Source organism: Motacilla alba, chromosome 1A (assembly GCF_015832195.1).
Source record: "Motacilla alba alba isolate MOTALB_02 chromosome 1A, Motacilla_alba_V1.0_pri, whole genome shotgun sequence".
NCBI classification, from domain to species: Eukaryota; Metazoa; Chordata; class Aves; order Passeriformes; family Motacillidae; genus Motacilla; species Motacilla alba.
The window spans coordinates 17,047,721-17,063,241 of NC_052031.1; the positions used below are offsets into that span (position 1 = coordinate 17,047,721).

At 36.4% G+C, this 15,521-nt stretch overlaps 1 protein-coding gene across 4 annotated transcripts in view; it reads left to right on the top strand.

The window, feature by feature from the left end:
• The window catches only part of TAFA5 (TAFA chemokine like family member 5), a 470,404-nt gene that overhangs the window by 428,972 nt on the left and 25,911 nt on the right, over positions 1 to 15,521 (top strand). For 3 of the 4 annotated variants that reach the window (XM_038154225.1, XM_038154226.1, XM_038154229.1), the window contains one exon: positions 3,013 to 3,059. The exons of the other annotated variant lie outside the window; for it this stretch is intronic. In XM_038154225.1, coding sequence (XP_038010153.1) covers positions 3,013 to 3,045 — 33 coding nt within the window. In that variant the 3' untranslated portion in view covers positions 3,046 to 3,059. The remainder of the gene's footprint in view (positions 1 to 3,012; positions 3,060 to 15,521) is intronic. 4 annotated transcript variants of the gene reach the window in all.

Here is a 15,521-nt window from a genome sequence, read left to right on the forward strand (position 1 = left end):
CTCTCACAGTAAAGAATTTCTACCTAACATCTAATCTAAATTTCTCTCTCATTGAAGCTATTCCCCCTTGTCCTGTCACTACATGCCCTTCTACAAAGTTCCTCTTCAGATTTTTTTCTAGGTCCTGTTTAGGTCCTGGAAGTTTTTTTTAATGTATTAATATAGTGGTAACATGTTGAAACAACTGCAGCAAGTGGGAATGTGTTATATACTTGATAAATAGAAATTTAAAGCAGGTTAAATTGACTGTAAAGGTGCTTTATGGGTTATTGGCTATACAAAATGTGTGAATATGAGAAATGAAAAAGAGTCCTGTAAAGTCACTTGATATGTACGGAATAATAATAACTTTCTGTAGTTATCCTGCAGAACCTCCCATAAAGAAACTACAAATTCATAAAGTACAGTTGTGTAATAAACAATTCTTACATATGTTAGTTTGGAAAAATGGCAAGTCTCTCCGGGAGAGTTACAGGTATTTCATACCAAATGTAGGCTACTGCAATTATCTCTCTTGTAGTATTTTTCAGACTTGTCTTTTTTAAGCCTGTGATGTGAATCTGCACATAGGACATGGCTTACTGACCATGCATTCTGTGATGTACAATCAGATAATGCCTTGGGTTGGAAGGAACCTTTAAGACCATCTAATTCCAAGTCCCTTAATATGTCAGGGACACCTTTTACTAGACCTGGTTCCTCAGGGCCCCATCCAAGAGACCTTGGACACTTCCAGGGACAGAGCATCTATAACTTCTCTGGATAACCTCTTCTAGTGCCTCACCACCCTTATTGTGAAGAATTTTTATTTGGTATCTAATCTGTACTTACTCTCACTTGGAAGTCATAACCCCTTTTCTTATCACTACATATCCTAGTACAAAGCTCTCAAGCTCTCCTCTCAAGCTTCCCTGTAGGTCTCCTTCAGGTAATAAAAGCTGCTGTAAGATCTTCCTGGAGCCTTCTCCAGGCTGAACAGCACTGAGTCTCTCAGGCTGTCTTCATATGAAAGGTGAGGTCCAGCCCTCTGATGACCTTTATGACACTCCTCTGGACTCTCTCCAGTGTGTTCAAGTGCTTCTTATATTGGTGGCCCCAGAGCTGGATGCATTACTCCAAATGTGGCCTTGCTCAAGTGGAGTACAGGGGAATAAACAACTCCCTCAACCTGCTGGCCTATGCTTCTTTTTATTCAGTCCATGATACATTTGGCTTTCTGGGCTGTGATTGCACATTTCTGGGTCATGTCAAGTTCTCATCAATCAAAACCCCCAAGTCCTAATCCTCAGGGCTCAATCCATTTTCTGCCCAGCCTGTGTCTGTGCTTTGGATTGACCTAAGCCACTGGCAGGGCTTTGCACTTGGCCTTTTTGATGTCCATGAGGTTTGCAGAGGCCCACCTCTCAAGCCTGTATATGCATACTAGAATTAGAAATAATTGAAATTTTACTTTTCATTTCTTATAAGTGTTTCTTTTGGAAAGTGCCTGTTGAGTTTTAATTAATAAATACAAATTACTATTGTATCTATAATTATTCCTTGTTTTTAATTTAATTTTATATTTGCAAGAAATCCTTGTACTTCATTGCCCTTAGAAATGAAAAGGGAACATTAAGCTATTTTAACTCTAAGTCTTCTGTATTCGAGTTCTTTTTATTTCCTGGGACATCCTGATTTCTTGAAAGAATATAATGATCTGACCTTGAAAAACAGGTTCTCTTTTTTAGAGTTAGCTTGCTCCTTTTCTGTTGTACTGCATCTCTGGTGTAACAGGTTATGCTAATCTCTGTTGTGGTGTATTTATCTTTCTGCAAACTGCCCCATGCCATTGGACCGAGGGATAAGAAGTCAACGTTGTTCTTTCTGCTCAGTGCTTCTGTGGCCCTTTAACACGTGTCACAGGGTTCCTGGTGTAAAATTGCATTAAGTTAAAGTGTGTAATAGTGTAGAGAAATCAGAGTTGGAAACAATCAAAATGTTGTCTTGCAAGCTGAGAGCAATGCTCTTTTGGGAGAAAGAAAAGGGATGTAAAATACTAGGCAAAGTCACCTAGAAATTTCAAGACCGCTGTGATGCATTCAATAATATCACAGGGGAAAGGAATTTTCTTTACAAGAAACAGGCTGCCAGTTGAGACTATTAGCCATTCTGCTACCCCTATATAATAAAGCTAAATCATGTAAGCTGTGCAGATAACAGATGGACCAACAGAGACAAATTATTTGTGATGTAACTGATAACTAGGTCAAAGATGAATTATTGCGTACTTTAAGGGAGCACTGAATACTTTGCAAGATTAGGGAAAACTTGACTTCCCAAATGAAAACAGTGAGAGAAATTAAATACACCTTGTTATGAGCATGTACTGATCCATAAAGACAAAATGCAGGGGTAAATGGATGACAGAGAACAGATTTCTTGCTAATAAATGGGAAGGCAATCACAGCAAAATGCAGTTGTCCAGTACCAAGGACACACAGTCATGGTAACAATTATACCTATCTCCTGTAGACATATGTAATTTTCTGGACAAATTAAAATGTACAAAAGTAATTATTTTTTATTTCTTGCTTTGTATACACACAGTTTTATGACTAATTTTTGAATACATCAGTGGTCATCATAGATCTTGAAACAGATACAGATAAATGGACACACCTGATTGCTTGATTAAGAACGACTGATAGAAAACAAATATTGGAGATGACCAAAGCGTGACTTCAGGGAAGAAATGGAAAAAACAATAACCATCTGATTTTTATATTGCAAACTTGCTCACTTTGAAGAGAAGAATCAATTAGTGATTATATTTTTTTCAGTATATTTTACTTCTTTGTCATTTAAATCTCTTTTTTTTTTGGGGGGGGTAAACACAGCAGTAATTGCTAAATACTTTTTGTTATTGGACAAAAAATTTTAATAATTTCTAATGTGTTTTATGCTAATAAATAAAGTATAATTCTTTCTAGCTCTCCTACTTATCACATTTTTTTACTTTGCTCATCTGTATAGGATGAAATTTCCCCAGACTCCAAAGATGGATGAACGTTTTTTTCAGGGTAAGAACTGTTCTGAAGCCTGCCAGTTTTATTCAAATCTTTTTTCTTCTTCTTCTTTTTTTTTTTTTTTTTATTGAGCCAACGCTACATTGTAGTGATTTTTACTCAGAATATCCCAAAACCCTCACTCAAACCAATAATCATGTGTTGATAGGTGAAATTAGTTTCAGAATTCTAATGAAGCTCAGCAGCTGGGAGACAGACAGCTCATCTGAAGATTAAATGAGAAAAATTGCCACTTTTGCTGGTTCCTTTAGGAACTCATTTACATTCTGTCAGCTCCCATTAGGGATGGGAACTGCGAATATTGAGGGGAATATGCATGAATTCAGTGCTGAAATGGCCAATCGCGATCAGTTTCTTCCTGCTTACAAAGCTGCCAGAAGTTTTTTTGTAGGTATGCCTTCTGGAAACAGTGGGTGATGATCTGCTTGCTTTCAACTGTCTCTTAAAATTTTGAATTTAACATAACTAAAAAAACCAATCCCTAGCATAACAAGGAGAACACATGATAAAAATGTAATCTAAAATTTTAGGATTAATATTCCTGGAGTCTTCTATGAAGTATTCTGTCCCTTTTGTTTTTCTTGCCTTTTCTTTCAACCATGGGTCTGTAAAGCTTCAGTATTTCTTTTTATGTGACAGTACCAACAGCAAGGACAAGAAAGCTACCTCACAATTCATCTTTCCCTTGTTACAGCCCTGAATTTCTGTGTACTTGGATCCTCATCATATTGACAAGTGTTCATGAAGTCTGCTGACAGAGCCAACAGTAGACAAGGAATCTATAACATGCAGGTGTTATCCACTTCCCCACTGGCTTTGGTCATATTTATATAGATCACAAGTAGAGGTGACTGTGACAATGAAAGAAATGCATTTAAGCATTCAACCAGGAATGCAAAAGACAATAAGTGAATACAGGAAAAAAATGCTACTTTAAACATGGGAAAGTACGATGCTGTTGTGTTGCAGATTCTTCTTGTTTTCAATTTTCTTTAAATAAGGGCTGCAGAAGATTATTAAGGGCATGGGAAGGTGGCATAAGATGTTCAATAAATGTTTTTCTACTGCACTTGCAGGAGAGTTTGATGCCAAATTCATAGTTTCAATGAAAAGGACATATTTTCTGTTTCACAAATATTTAGGCAAATTCTAAATGGAAAACTATTTTTTTTGTTAGATCTACAGGTTTGAGTGACTTATTCCTAACAATTCTATGACAAAATGTGATCCCTAATGCTTTGATTTTAAATAAAGCTGAGTAGATTACTATGAATAGTCTTGCATTCTGAAGAACACACTAGAACATTGAAACGGAACAAGTCAGTTCTACAGGACATGCTAAATGGCTTGAATCACACAGGTAGAAATGTAGCATTTGCATTACACTTAAAAGGAGAGGATTACAAAAAGCAAATTATTTTGCAAATATAAGCAGAAATAATAAACAGCTTCATTTATCATACATTTTGAAAGTGATGCTGCACAACTCTATGGTTATACTAAGTGTAAATACAGAGATTGCAAAGACTGAGAATGATTAGAGATGTTCAAGAATATTTCATACATCTGCAGATACAGATTTTCAGCTGCTGCAAGGTTTTCAATGTATCACCTGATAATCCTTGCTTCCTTGCTCCTGACTTCCATTCCTCCAAATTATATAGAAAAATATTTCAGGATTTTGAAAAGAGCTATAAGAGTGACACACGTTTTGGAAACCCTATTTCAGAGCTTTAGAGTAAAGAGCTCAACTAAATGACTTTATAAAGTAGTTCAAAGAATTTCATTATAACCTATTTACAACTATTAAAAACACTAGAGAAACCTGGAAAATAAAAATCTCATTATACACTCTACAGATGTCCTACAGAATCAGATATTATTTCAAATGCATGAAACTAACACAAATTAAAAGCAGAAAGCACATTAATTTAGTGTCAAGAAACAGCACACTGAATTAGCCAGTACATGCTAGTGAACTCTTCTGAAATCTAAAGTATGCTTGTAAAAAAAGTATACAATACTATCCACAACACCTGTGTCAAAAAGTATTTAATAAAATACTGGTAGCATTTATGTATATGCTTAGATTTTCAAAAATTCAAAAGGTACACTAATTCATATGTCCAAAATTTGTAATCTATAGAAAAAGTAAGTTCATGGGAGCAACTTTAAATCCAAACAGCTTTGTCTTTATCTCCAGTAATATCATGGAATTCTTGTGGCATCTATGCCAGGCATGTGGATGCCAGAGAGGCAACTAGAAACACCAACAATGTTTTCACAAACGGAAAATTGTGCCTGAGTAATCTGGTGTAATCAGTCCACCTGTGATGGACTGACCACATTGGTGCATGAGGGAAGGGCTATGGATGTCATGTACTTTGACTTCTGCAAGGCCTTTGAAGTGTTCCCACACAACATTCCTGTCTCTAAATGGAAGAGGTATGGGTTTGATGGATGGAATATGAAATGGATAAGGAATTGAACAGGTGGCAGTTTCTAAAGACTTGCAGTCAACAGCACTTTGTCCATTAGGAGATTAGTAACAAGTGGTGTCTCTCAGAGGTCTATACTAGAACCAATATTAATCAATGTATTTATTAACAGACACTGGGTTTGAGTGGACCCTCAGCAGGTTTGCAGATGATACCAAGCTGAGCCATGCAGTTGATTAACTTGAAGGAGGGATCCAGAGGGGCCTTTTCAGCCTGAAGGAGTTGGCTTATATGAACTTTATGAAGTTCAATAAGTCCAAGGTCCTGCACCTGTCTTAGTATTAAGACATAATTAGGATGACCTCAGAACCAAGACCTGAAACTGATTTTAATTACTCTTGAATCTATGTGCAAGGGTTGTTTCAGAAGGTTCATGACTGGTAGATCTTAATTTTCAAATATTACCCTAAATAATAATGAATAAAACTTGAAGATCATTTTCTTCTTTTCCTGATTTGGATAATGATTTCCAGAGTGATTACTGGAAAAAAGAAAAAGGAGTCTAATTTATTGATTTTTTTCTGGGATTTCATGTATACAGAAGAGATTTACATAGATAAATGTTATGTATTTGCATTGCTGGCATGTCTCATTTTTTTCACTGGCAGTCTTAAGTTAAGAAGCTTTCTTCATTAATTTCCTTACAGGTCAATGACCTGTATAACAGCTCTGTAGTGTAAGCACTCTCATACTCTATAAATTGCCTTACATATTAAAAATATCATCTCCACACAGCAAACTATCTGTTAATGAATAGCTGAATGACTAAAATGCGTGTTGAGAAATGGATAAAGATTTTGTAAAGCAATTAAGCTTAGCATTATGCTTACATTATTCTGGTATTTGCATTACAAAAGAGTATTGTACAGTAGAAAAGTGATATGAAGACAGATATGTCATTATTGTGAAACTCAACAGCCTTCATAACTAACTCCCTTGTTCTGTTTAAACCATGCTGAAAAATAATTTGTTTTGAAGCTATACCATTCAGTATAAAATAAACATTTATAAATGTACTACTGATTTACAAGGGAGGCTAATATGAATGTGGAAACATATTGACCATTTGAACCAGATAACTATTTTGCAGGACTAAAAAAATAAACCTGTCATACAACAGGCAAATATATAATCCTTTTTCCAGTAAGAACCCAAGTTTCTTCTGACATAGTTGTATTTTGCATGAAATCTTTGTTACTGCTATTCAACATCTGTATCAAAGTATTGCTTGAACAAGAACTCAGCACGCTATAGGTTGTATAAAATAGAATTCCATTGTCTATGATATAGTATTTGAAAAGAAAAGTGAGAGAGGAGCAAGGAGATGGAAGTCCAATGAGGGCTTTGCGGTACAGAAATAGGTTGAACCAAAGCATCAGGTACATACTAATTTGGTGTCATATTATCCCAAGCACAGTATTTTTTTTTTTTAATTTTAGGCATTCTATAAGAAAATAATCTGATGCAAACCCTGTAAGTTTACTAAATTAGCCCTAAATTTATGGCATGCTAAGGCTGCTGGCAATTTATGTGCACAATCCATCAACAGTTTTGGCTTCTTAGGAGTGCAGTTCTTTAAGAGTGGCTCTGCATGGTGCCCAGAGCCATGCTCTTGTGCTGAACAAGCAAGAGGTCAAAGAGAATTCAATACAACTTTGAATATATTGCTTTGGGATTTGTCCTAATGTATCTGCATGGTGTTCCAGTGTGCACTGGTGACATTTCACAGATTTGCTGAGGGAGATAACTTGGCTGATGCAGCTGCCAGACACTTTGATTGCCCAAGGGCTGAGGATCCCACAGCACCCTAGTATTGTAACACCAAGCAATTTTTCCATATTGTCTAGTCTTGAACCATGTGGATTGAACCCAGAAACATGAATTCTGGGATTTCTAGGATGCAAACTTTTTAGACAACCCAAATCTTCCACTCTTTTGATAGGGCTCTGTTTTCTTCCCCCCAAAAGAAATGGTTATTTGGTTGTGTTTTTTGTTTCACAACGTAATTTCACAATATACATTCTTTGATAAAATGGAATTGTCCATCTCTGCACAGTTCTAATTAGGTATGAAGTATAGAAAGAAAGACAAAGAGATGAGAAGGTTAATGATGAATTCTTGCTACCTCAGAGCCTCTAGCGGCTGCCTTCTTTCAAGCTGTGAGGTAGAAAATGAGAATTCTGGCAATGAAAAAAAGAGACCATAACAAAAACTGAAATTAGTTCCCCTAAAGCAACATTTTTCAGACTTTCCAAGTAGATGTCTGATTATTCAAAGTTAAATTTTCATTACCATCTCTCTTACAGTTGCTGTAAAAAAGCAAGTTCAAAAATGTATCAGTGAGAAGTCAATAGTCTATTTACTTTTGTAACTATGGAAAGGCTGCCAGAGAATACTTTCTCCTGAGATTACAGTGTTAAGGAGCAGGCAAGTGAGATCATCTTCATTTTAGATGGTAATTACATCACTTTAGAAGCATCCAGTTGCCTCTCCTGACACCATAACTCTGGGAAGGTAAAATGAAGTACCTTTCCTGTACTTTTATCTATTAGATTGTATACTGTGATCCCCACGTGTTTGGCAATATGCTGAACCTATAAAACTTTATTACTCTGGTCAGTTAAGAAGCACAAATCTTTTTTCCACTGTCATTTAAAACTTCTAGGAGGTTTGAAAGGCTTGCCCTCACAGAAGCCATACCCTATTGGGCTATAATTGCATGAGCTCTGTCTTTAATTAAATTTGAAACCAGTTTCCTTGGAGCAAATATGAGACCCACTGGTCTGTAATGCCAAGGGTCATATATGGCTTTTTTTTATTTATTTTAAACCTAAGATAACAACTTCCCAATCTTTGGGAACAGTGTGTGGTTTATTAAGGATCTATTGCATATCTTCATTGCTACCTCTGCTATTTCACACTTCAGTTCCTACAGAATTCTTTCATCAGCACCATCTGGTCCCAGTGATTTACTGCCCTGGATTTTTTTTTTTTTTTTTGAGTTGCTCAATAACATCTTTCTTAGAGGCATCAGCCTTTGTTAAGTCCACTCATTAATTCCTTATAAAAATTATCTTTGAGTAAAGAAATTTCCTCATTGCCCTTCAGAGCAAATATGAGTGTAGAAAGCTCCTTTTCACTTTGCCTTGCTTTGATTCCTTTGTTCATTAGTTGGTAGTTCAAAGGACAAGTAGTTATTCTGGTTTTTTTTGCTGGTTTATGAAAAAGCTTTAGGTTTCTTCCTGCCTCTTGAAGATGTTTTGATGATCTTAGTCAAACTTCTTCCTCCCGAATTTTCTTCCCTAATTATCGTATTATTTTTCCTTTTGTGCACATTTCTTCTGAGCTTAATGGTAGGACTATGTTTATGTTGATGTGTAGTTATATTATGTTAATAAGCTCTCAAGAAAATGAAGATTGGGTACATTTTGAAGCTGTGTAGTATGAAGAATTAGCATATTATTATGAATTTCCTGTGCAGAATGAATAATTCTGTGGTAAGTGGGGTGTGATTTTGCACCTACATTTCTTACCAAGTGACTGGGTAAATGAATGTAAAAATTTCCACCTTCATTAGGTCTGAGCATATGTGCTTATGAGAAACTTGGGGCAGGGAGGGGAGTCTAAGACCTCTGGATGGGCCATGCTTGATCCCTAAAGAACATCCTTGGTCTTTTTCTCTGATCTCCGCAATTCATATGGAGTGCAAGGGGATCTTGAGAAATGCACCTGGTATAGCCTGACCAATGAGGTTTGTCAATCTGTCAGAACACAGGACATTCCTCTGGCTACCCTGGATGGCTCGAGACCCTGGCAGGGAGCTCAGAGACCTTGACACGGAGTCAAAGACACCTGTGCCTTCGATTTTAACCCACGGAAAAAACTACCAGCTTTGTGTGAGGATTTACAAGCCACAAGAGTTTGAATAGAATTATAGTTAATTTATCACAGGGTGAAAAAGTAGAATTTTGGGATTTTTAGAATCAGGGTTCAAGAGGCAAGATGGAGGAATCTGGGCATGTTCTGTCTTTCTCCTTCTTCTTCCTGTCCTCCATCTTCTGCTGTGATGGTGACACTTTTGGAGTGGTTTAGAGTAGAGACAGACTGTCTAACATAGGTGATAGGTATTGGAAAATTGTTGTTAATAAAGTATACATAGTTCTTAGTATAAAAAACTAACACCACCCCAAGGGCGGTCAGTGTGCCACGAACTGACCTGACAGACAGACCTCAGCAGGTCAGAGAAAGAATGTTATAGATAACGAAAAATAAACAACCTTGAAAACAAGAACCAAGGAATCTCGACCTCTTCTTTGGTCGAGGGGCTGGGAAAAAAGGACTTTCCGGCATCTTGGAAGTCAGAACAAGCTCTGAATCCCATCATCAATCCTGCTGAGAAGTCACACACTTCTGAGCTGGGAGTGCAGGTCTCAGAGCTGGGACTCACCTTGGCAGGAGCTGGGCTGGGCTGCTTTCAGCTAGTGCCTTGGAGCCACGTGCCTCTTACCTTCCTGCCTGAGCCTGAGCTCTGCCACTGCCTCCACAGGAAGGGTCTGGCAGAGCCAGGGCGTCGTTGTCCAAATAATGAGCCTGGGCAGGCTACAGGGCACACTCAGGCTCAGATGGGAGCAGCCAAAAGGCAGGAGCCCAGGGTAAGGAAGAACATAAAAACTGCCTGAGCAGGACCCCCCAAGGCTCAGTGGAGGGGCCTCTCATCGTAAGCATCATATTCCTCCCTATGAAAGTCTTAGATTATTAATGACACATCATGTATCATCTGCTTACAGACACCCGGTGCTTTTTCAGAAAGATAGAAAATTTCAAACTCAAGATCTAGAGGAAAGGTGAATATAAAACAGGAACAGTAGTGGGTTGTTTACATACAATTTTAGTTGAATTAATAACACAGTTTTTCTGTTAGAATATAATAATTTACTCTTTTAGACAGTTAAAACACTAACAGACAATAAATTCCTTGCTCCATATATGTGGTTTCCTTTTGCCATAACAAAATTTTGGATGTAACACTTTTAAGTCTAAAGTCTTGACCTAAAAATTTCCAGCTGTCTGCTTCACAATGAAGTCTACATAATCCCTTCTCAACCCCTGACTGCTGAGCCTGGTCCCCGGTTCATTTTAGCAAACTCCACCTTTCTCTGTGTGCTCCAGGCTCCATCCTTATTGTCATTCCATCTCCTTGTCCTACCCTTTCATTTTCCAAATGTGAACAGCTCCTCTCTCACCTCCACCTTCTGGAGGATTTGGGTGACTCAGACTGCAACAGCTGAAGCACAGAAAATGTGTGACTTTCTCCAGATGACCTAGCTGCAGCCTGCTAGAGAAACAAAGCCCACTGGAATGAGTCACCATACAAGCAACAGTAGCAAAATGATGAGGTCCCAGGATCCTTTTGTAGTTCATTTCATATTCAGACTCACATTGTTCCCTAAGAAAGCTTTTTCTCTTAACCAATAATTTCTAACTGTAGGGTGGAAATTTTCATAATATCTGAGAAATGTACTGACTATCCTGATTCAGATAGACATGCTATAAGGATGCAAATTGCTTTCCTTTGATTGTATCACTTTATGAAAAGATGCTGTCAAGAGAAACATTGATGTTCCTACTGCGGCTTTTTTTTGGACTAGGAAAACATGAGATTGCTAAAAGCTAATTAAATATGGTGTTTTACATAACTATAGCCCAAGTTCGAGCCACACACATAGGAAACAATGGAAAGTGCTAGCATGCACAGATGACCTTTTCTTTTAATATGAACACAAGGTATTTGGCCCATTAGCATGCTTATTTATTTAATATGATGCAAAAAACACATTGCAATTCAAATGGGTAATTATCATGGTCTATTTGGACATGATGTCTATTTGTTGTTCACATTCTATGTCATATCAGCACAGAAGCCTGCTACTATTTCTTCTCTCTTAAAATAGTTTCTTTATTCTAAATAGTGCTGGCAGTTAATTTAAAAATAAACATCATCCTTGAATTCACTTATTAAATTTGAAAAAAAAAATACTGTATGATAGTTTGAACCATTATTAGAAGCATAATGTCCGAAATTAGGCTTTACTGAGTAGCTTTTAAGGACTTTAAAATACTATTGTAATTCTAAGCAGCTAAAATAGACTCTACCTGGTTGTATTTTGTACAAAGACATTAATAAATACATTTATGCAATTAGCTGACACAGCTATCTGCAGATATAACCAACTACATGTATCTTGGTTCTTGCAAGATTCTTGTATAATCATCTACTGACAGCATTGAAAATGGAAGCATGACAAAGAACAGTATATGTAAACAATATATATATATACACACACACTTCAGATAAATATAAGTCCTTGTATTCTTCATGCATATGTGTATCTTGATGTGACAGGCAAAAGTCCAATGACACTCTTCAAACATACTAAAACAGTTCTCAAGCAGGAGTTTAGCTTCAAAATGTAAACCAGGTAAATTCTGGAAAGATATAAAAATATGTACACATGCACATACATACACACATGTATAGATATTGCTGTGGGCTCAGATGAAGTCCAGTACTTAATTGTACTGAACAATACAATGGACAAGTAGAAGGAAGAGTTTTAACATCTAGCTCTGAATTTTAAACTAAATTCATGTTCAAAAATTTGTGAAGCGGTGCTCAGAGACTTTGCTTGCTTTCTAAACCTGTCTTTTGCCTCCACTCTTGACCTAGTAAAAACTATATGCGTATGTACAGAGCATATATATAATTGGCTAGTTCACAGAACAGCCTGTTCACTAGTGTAATATACTCTATTATATTCAAATTTAAAAAAATAATACTCTTTGTCCTCATGCAATTCATAGCATTATCTGTAAGTAAAAAGAATCATAGAAAAGTCACAAGTAGCTAGTGCCATCTATTTTGCACCCACTCAAAGCTTGATTTTTTTTCTATAACTTTGATCTATGCATTTCAATTTTAAATGATAAGGTGTTAGCACTTCACTCTGTCTGGTGGGAGATCACTTCAAACACTGCACAGCCTAGGCATTAGAGAATCATGTTCCTATCTATCCTCACCTTTATATGATTTTAGGGGTTTTTCCAGATATGCACAAAGAATTTTAAACTTTTTAATATAGCTGTTGTATCTTTGCTTGAGTATTTAGCAAAGTTAAATATACTTAGCTCTAAAATCTATTTCAAATTGATTTGCTGCTTTAATACTGAAATTTGTAGAACTACTATAATGTGCAGCACCATCATATTTTTGTTTTGCTGTGAAGATTAATTGTTCCTATATGATGAAATAAGGAATCTAGAACATAGAGCAGAGTTATTTAGGTAAGAAGAAAATTGCAGTCATAAATGGGCATTGCTGGAAAATATTCTAATGGTCTAACTTTTCTTTTTAATAAAAACCAAAATGTTTCACATTCCTAGAAGAGCTAGTATTTTCTTAGAACCATATGCTCTTGACTTATCCCAACATTAGCTACTGCAACACTTTTACAGCTCTACCAAATCTCAATACAAAAAGGTGATCTGAATCTGAATCAGATCCAAGCTTTCTACCCAAATATTGCAAATCCACTAGAATCAGCATCACTAATTCTTTAATAGAATAGATATTTTATGAAACCTGACAACATTAGTAGAGATTTTTTAAAATTGCAGATTAAGCCTTTTATGGAGAATCACAAATGACATTCAGGTTCAATAGAACTAAGATTTCATTTAATATTAGTTTCTGGCAAGTCAATTTGCAAGATTATTTTTGGAGATTAAATTAGCTATATTGGGAGGTCACCCTCTTACTTCTAAATCAAGAAAGAGAGACAGTTGCATAATAGCATAATGCTGTAGATATATTATTAACCAATCTTTCACAATAAGGAAATTAGCTATTCACCAAGAAGGGGTGAATAAAATACAAAGGTGTTTTATAACACAATGAATATCTCCTGGAAGAAGCTGGGGAAAGGCCAGCTTAGTATCACTAAGAGTGCCACCTGTCTGTATTTTAAATTTCATTCTCTGGAAAATGTAAGAATTTAGCTTAGGGTCAGAGAAGGAAAATGCTACCATTTAAACTGGCTTACGATCTATCTATTCTGGGCTGCATGATGCATTTGTATTCTTAAAAATGTGACTTTGGAGTACTTAATTAATCAGATGATATCAATCTATCAGTACTTGGTGACCTACAGCATCCAGGCAAAGAAATCAGTTTGGATTTGAAAATTGCCACAAAGTTTAAACTGAATCCTAATGTTTTAGGTATATTTATATACATAAGCAGTGTGTTAGTCAAAGTAAATACAATAACTGACATTGTTTTCCTCACAAAAGCATTCGATGTTTCATCTGAAAGTGCAAATGAATACACACTGGGGAAAGATTTCCTGTTTTATCACAATATTTAGACAGTGACATTATTTCTCCTCCTACTTTCCTACCTCTCGGTACAGATCATTGTTAGACACCTTTCCTACATCATGGATGCCCCATCCCTGGTGTTGTTCAAGACCTGGTTGGATGGGGCTTCGAGTAGCTTGGGGTAGAGGAAGCTGTCCCTGCCCATGGATAAGGGATTGGAACTTGATGATTTCCTCTTCCAATCCAAACTGTTCTAGGATCTTTAACTCATTTATTCAGAAGATTTCCTCTGATTGATAAAACCTCTTCAACAGTGTGTTTTCTTCTCTAATGCCTTGTGACTGCAGTTCCTGATTAGCAGGTGGTGAGTAATGGATTGTTTTATTTTTAAAGTAAATCTGCATAATCACTGTGTTCTTTTTTCTGATGGCAAAATCCGTAGGGAACTGAGGGCCAGTATAGTAGCAAATGCAGCATCTACAAATTTTGCTAGCTGGAAGCAGTAGCAAATAGAAATACAAAGCTCAACTGGCCTTTGAAATGAACCATAAGTGGTCTTTTTAAGACAATCTTAGGCATGGACTGCTGACCACTGCAAAAGAAAATTAAGCACTAGATTTTTGAAAGGATCAGAAAAATTATGAGACAGGAAAGAGGAACAGTAATGACCACATGGAAGATTTTTTAAGCAACATTTAGTCAATTATATCCTTCATCCCTCTAATCTTGTTGCACTTTTCAGATTTCTGTTTAAAAGACAATTTTTCCTTAAGTGCTTCAAGCTAATTTTTGTGTTGTACCTTCTATTGGTTATATGTCTCACATACTTCAGTTCTCATTTCTTTAATTATCTTCTTGTTCATTGAGCTATTCTTCTTATTAATTTAATTATCTGCTTTTGCTTTCCTTTCATTAAGTTTTATCTTCACTTGTCTTTATAGTCTTTTGCCATGTCAGTTCCCTTCTGTTTAATTCTTACTCCTTTCCAGCACAGGTGAAGGAAGCAACTGCCTTGAATTCAGTGAGCTTTGGAAGGACCTTTAGCTATCATTAAGGTCCTTAATGATACTGGCATTAAGGTCCTTAATGATACTGGACCTGCCTCTGAGCAGGTCCTTGAAGGACCAGAGTCTGCTCTCCTGAAGTCCCAGACAGTGAGCTTTCATACTTGTCCTGATTCCCTTTAAAGTTTTAGCATATTTTGGTGACTTTGGAGAAGCAGCAGAGCAACCTAATAATAGTAAAACTGGAATTAAGATCCACGTCTTCAGAGTTTCATTCCTATTGCTATGTACCTTGAAGAAAATAGAGAAATTAAGTCTCAAGTACACTAAATTGCAATTTCTTTGTTTGAGCCATCTGAAAAGAACCTCCTAAGACACTGGCTGAGTAATTTTCTGTCAAAGCAATTAACAAAGACTTTACACATATGCACACATACAAATATATGCCTAGATACTGAACGTCTTGACTGATCTCAAACTGCCTGGTTAAGAAGGAGGTCCTAACATTGTAACTGGTTTGTCTTCAAAATCTTGATTTTAAGTGGAACTAAGTAAGAGGCAGACTGCTATCAAAAAGT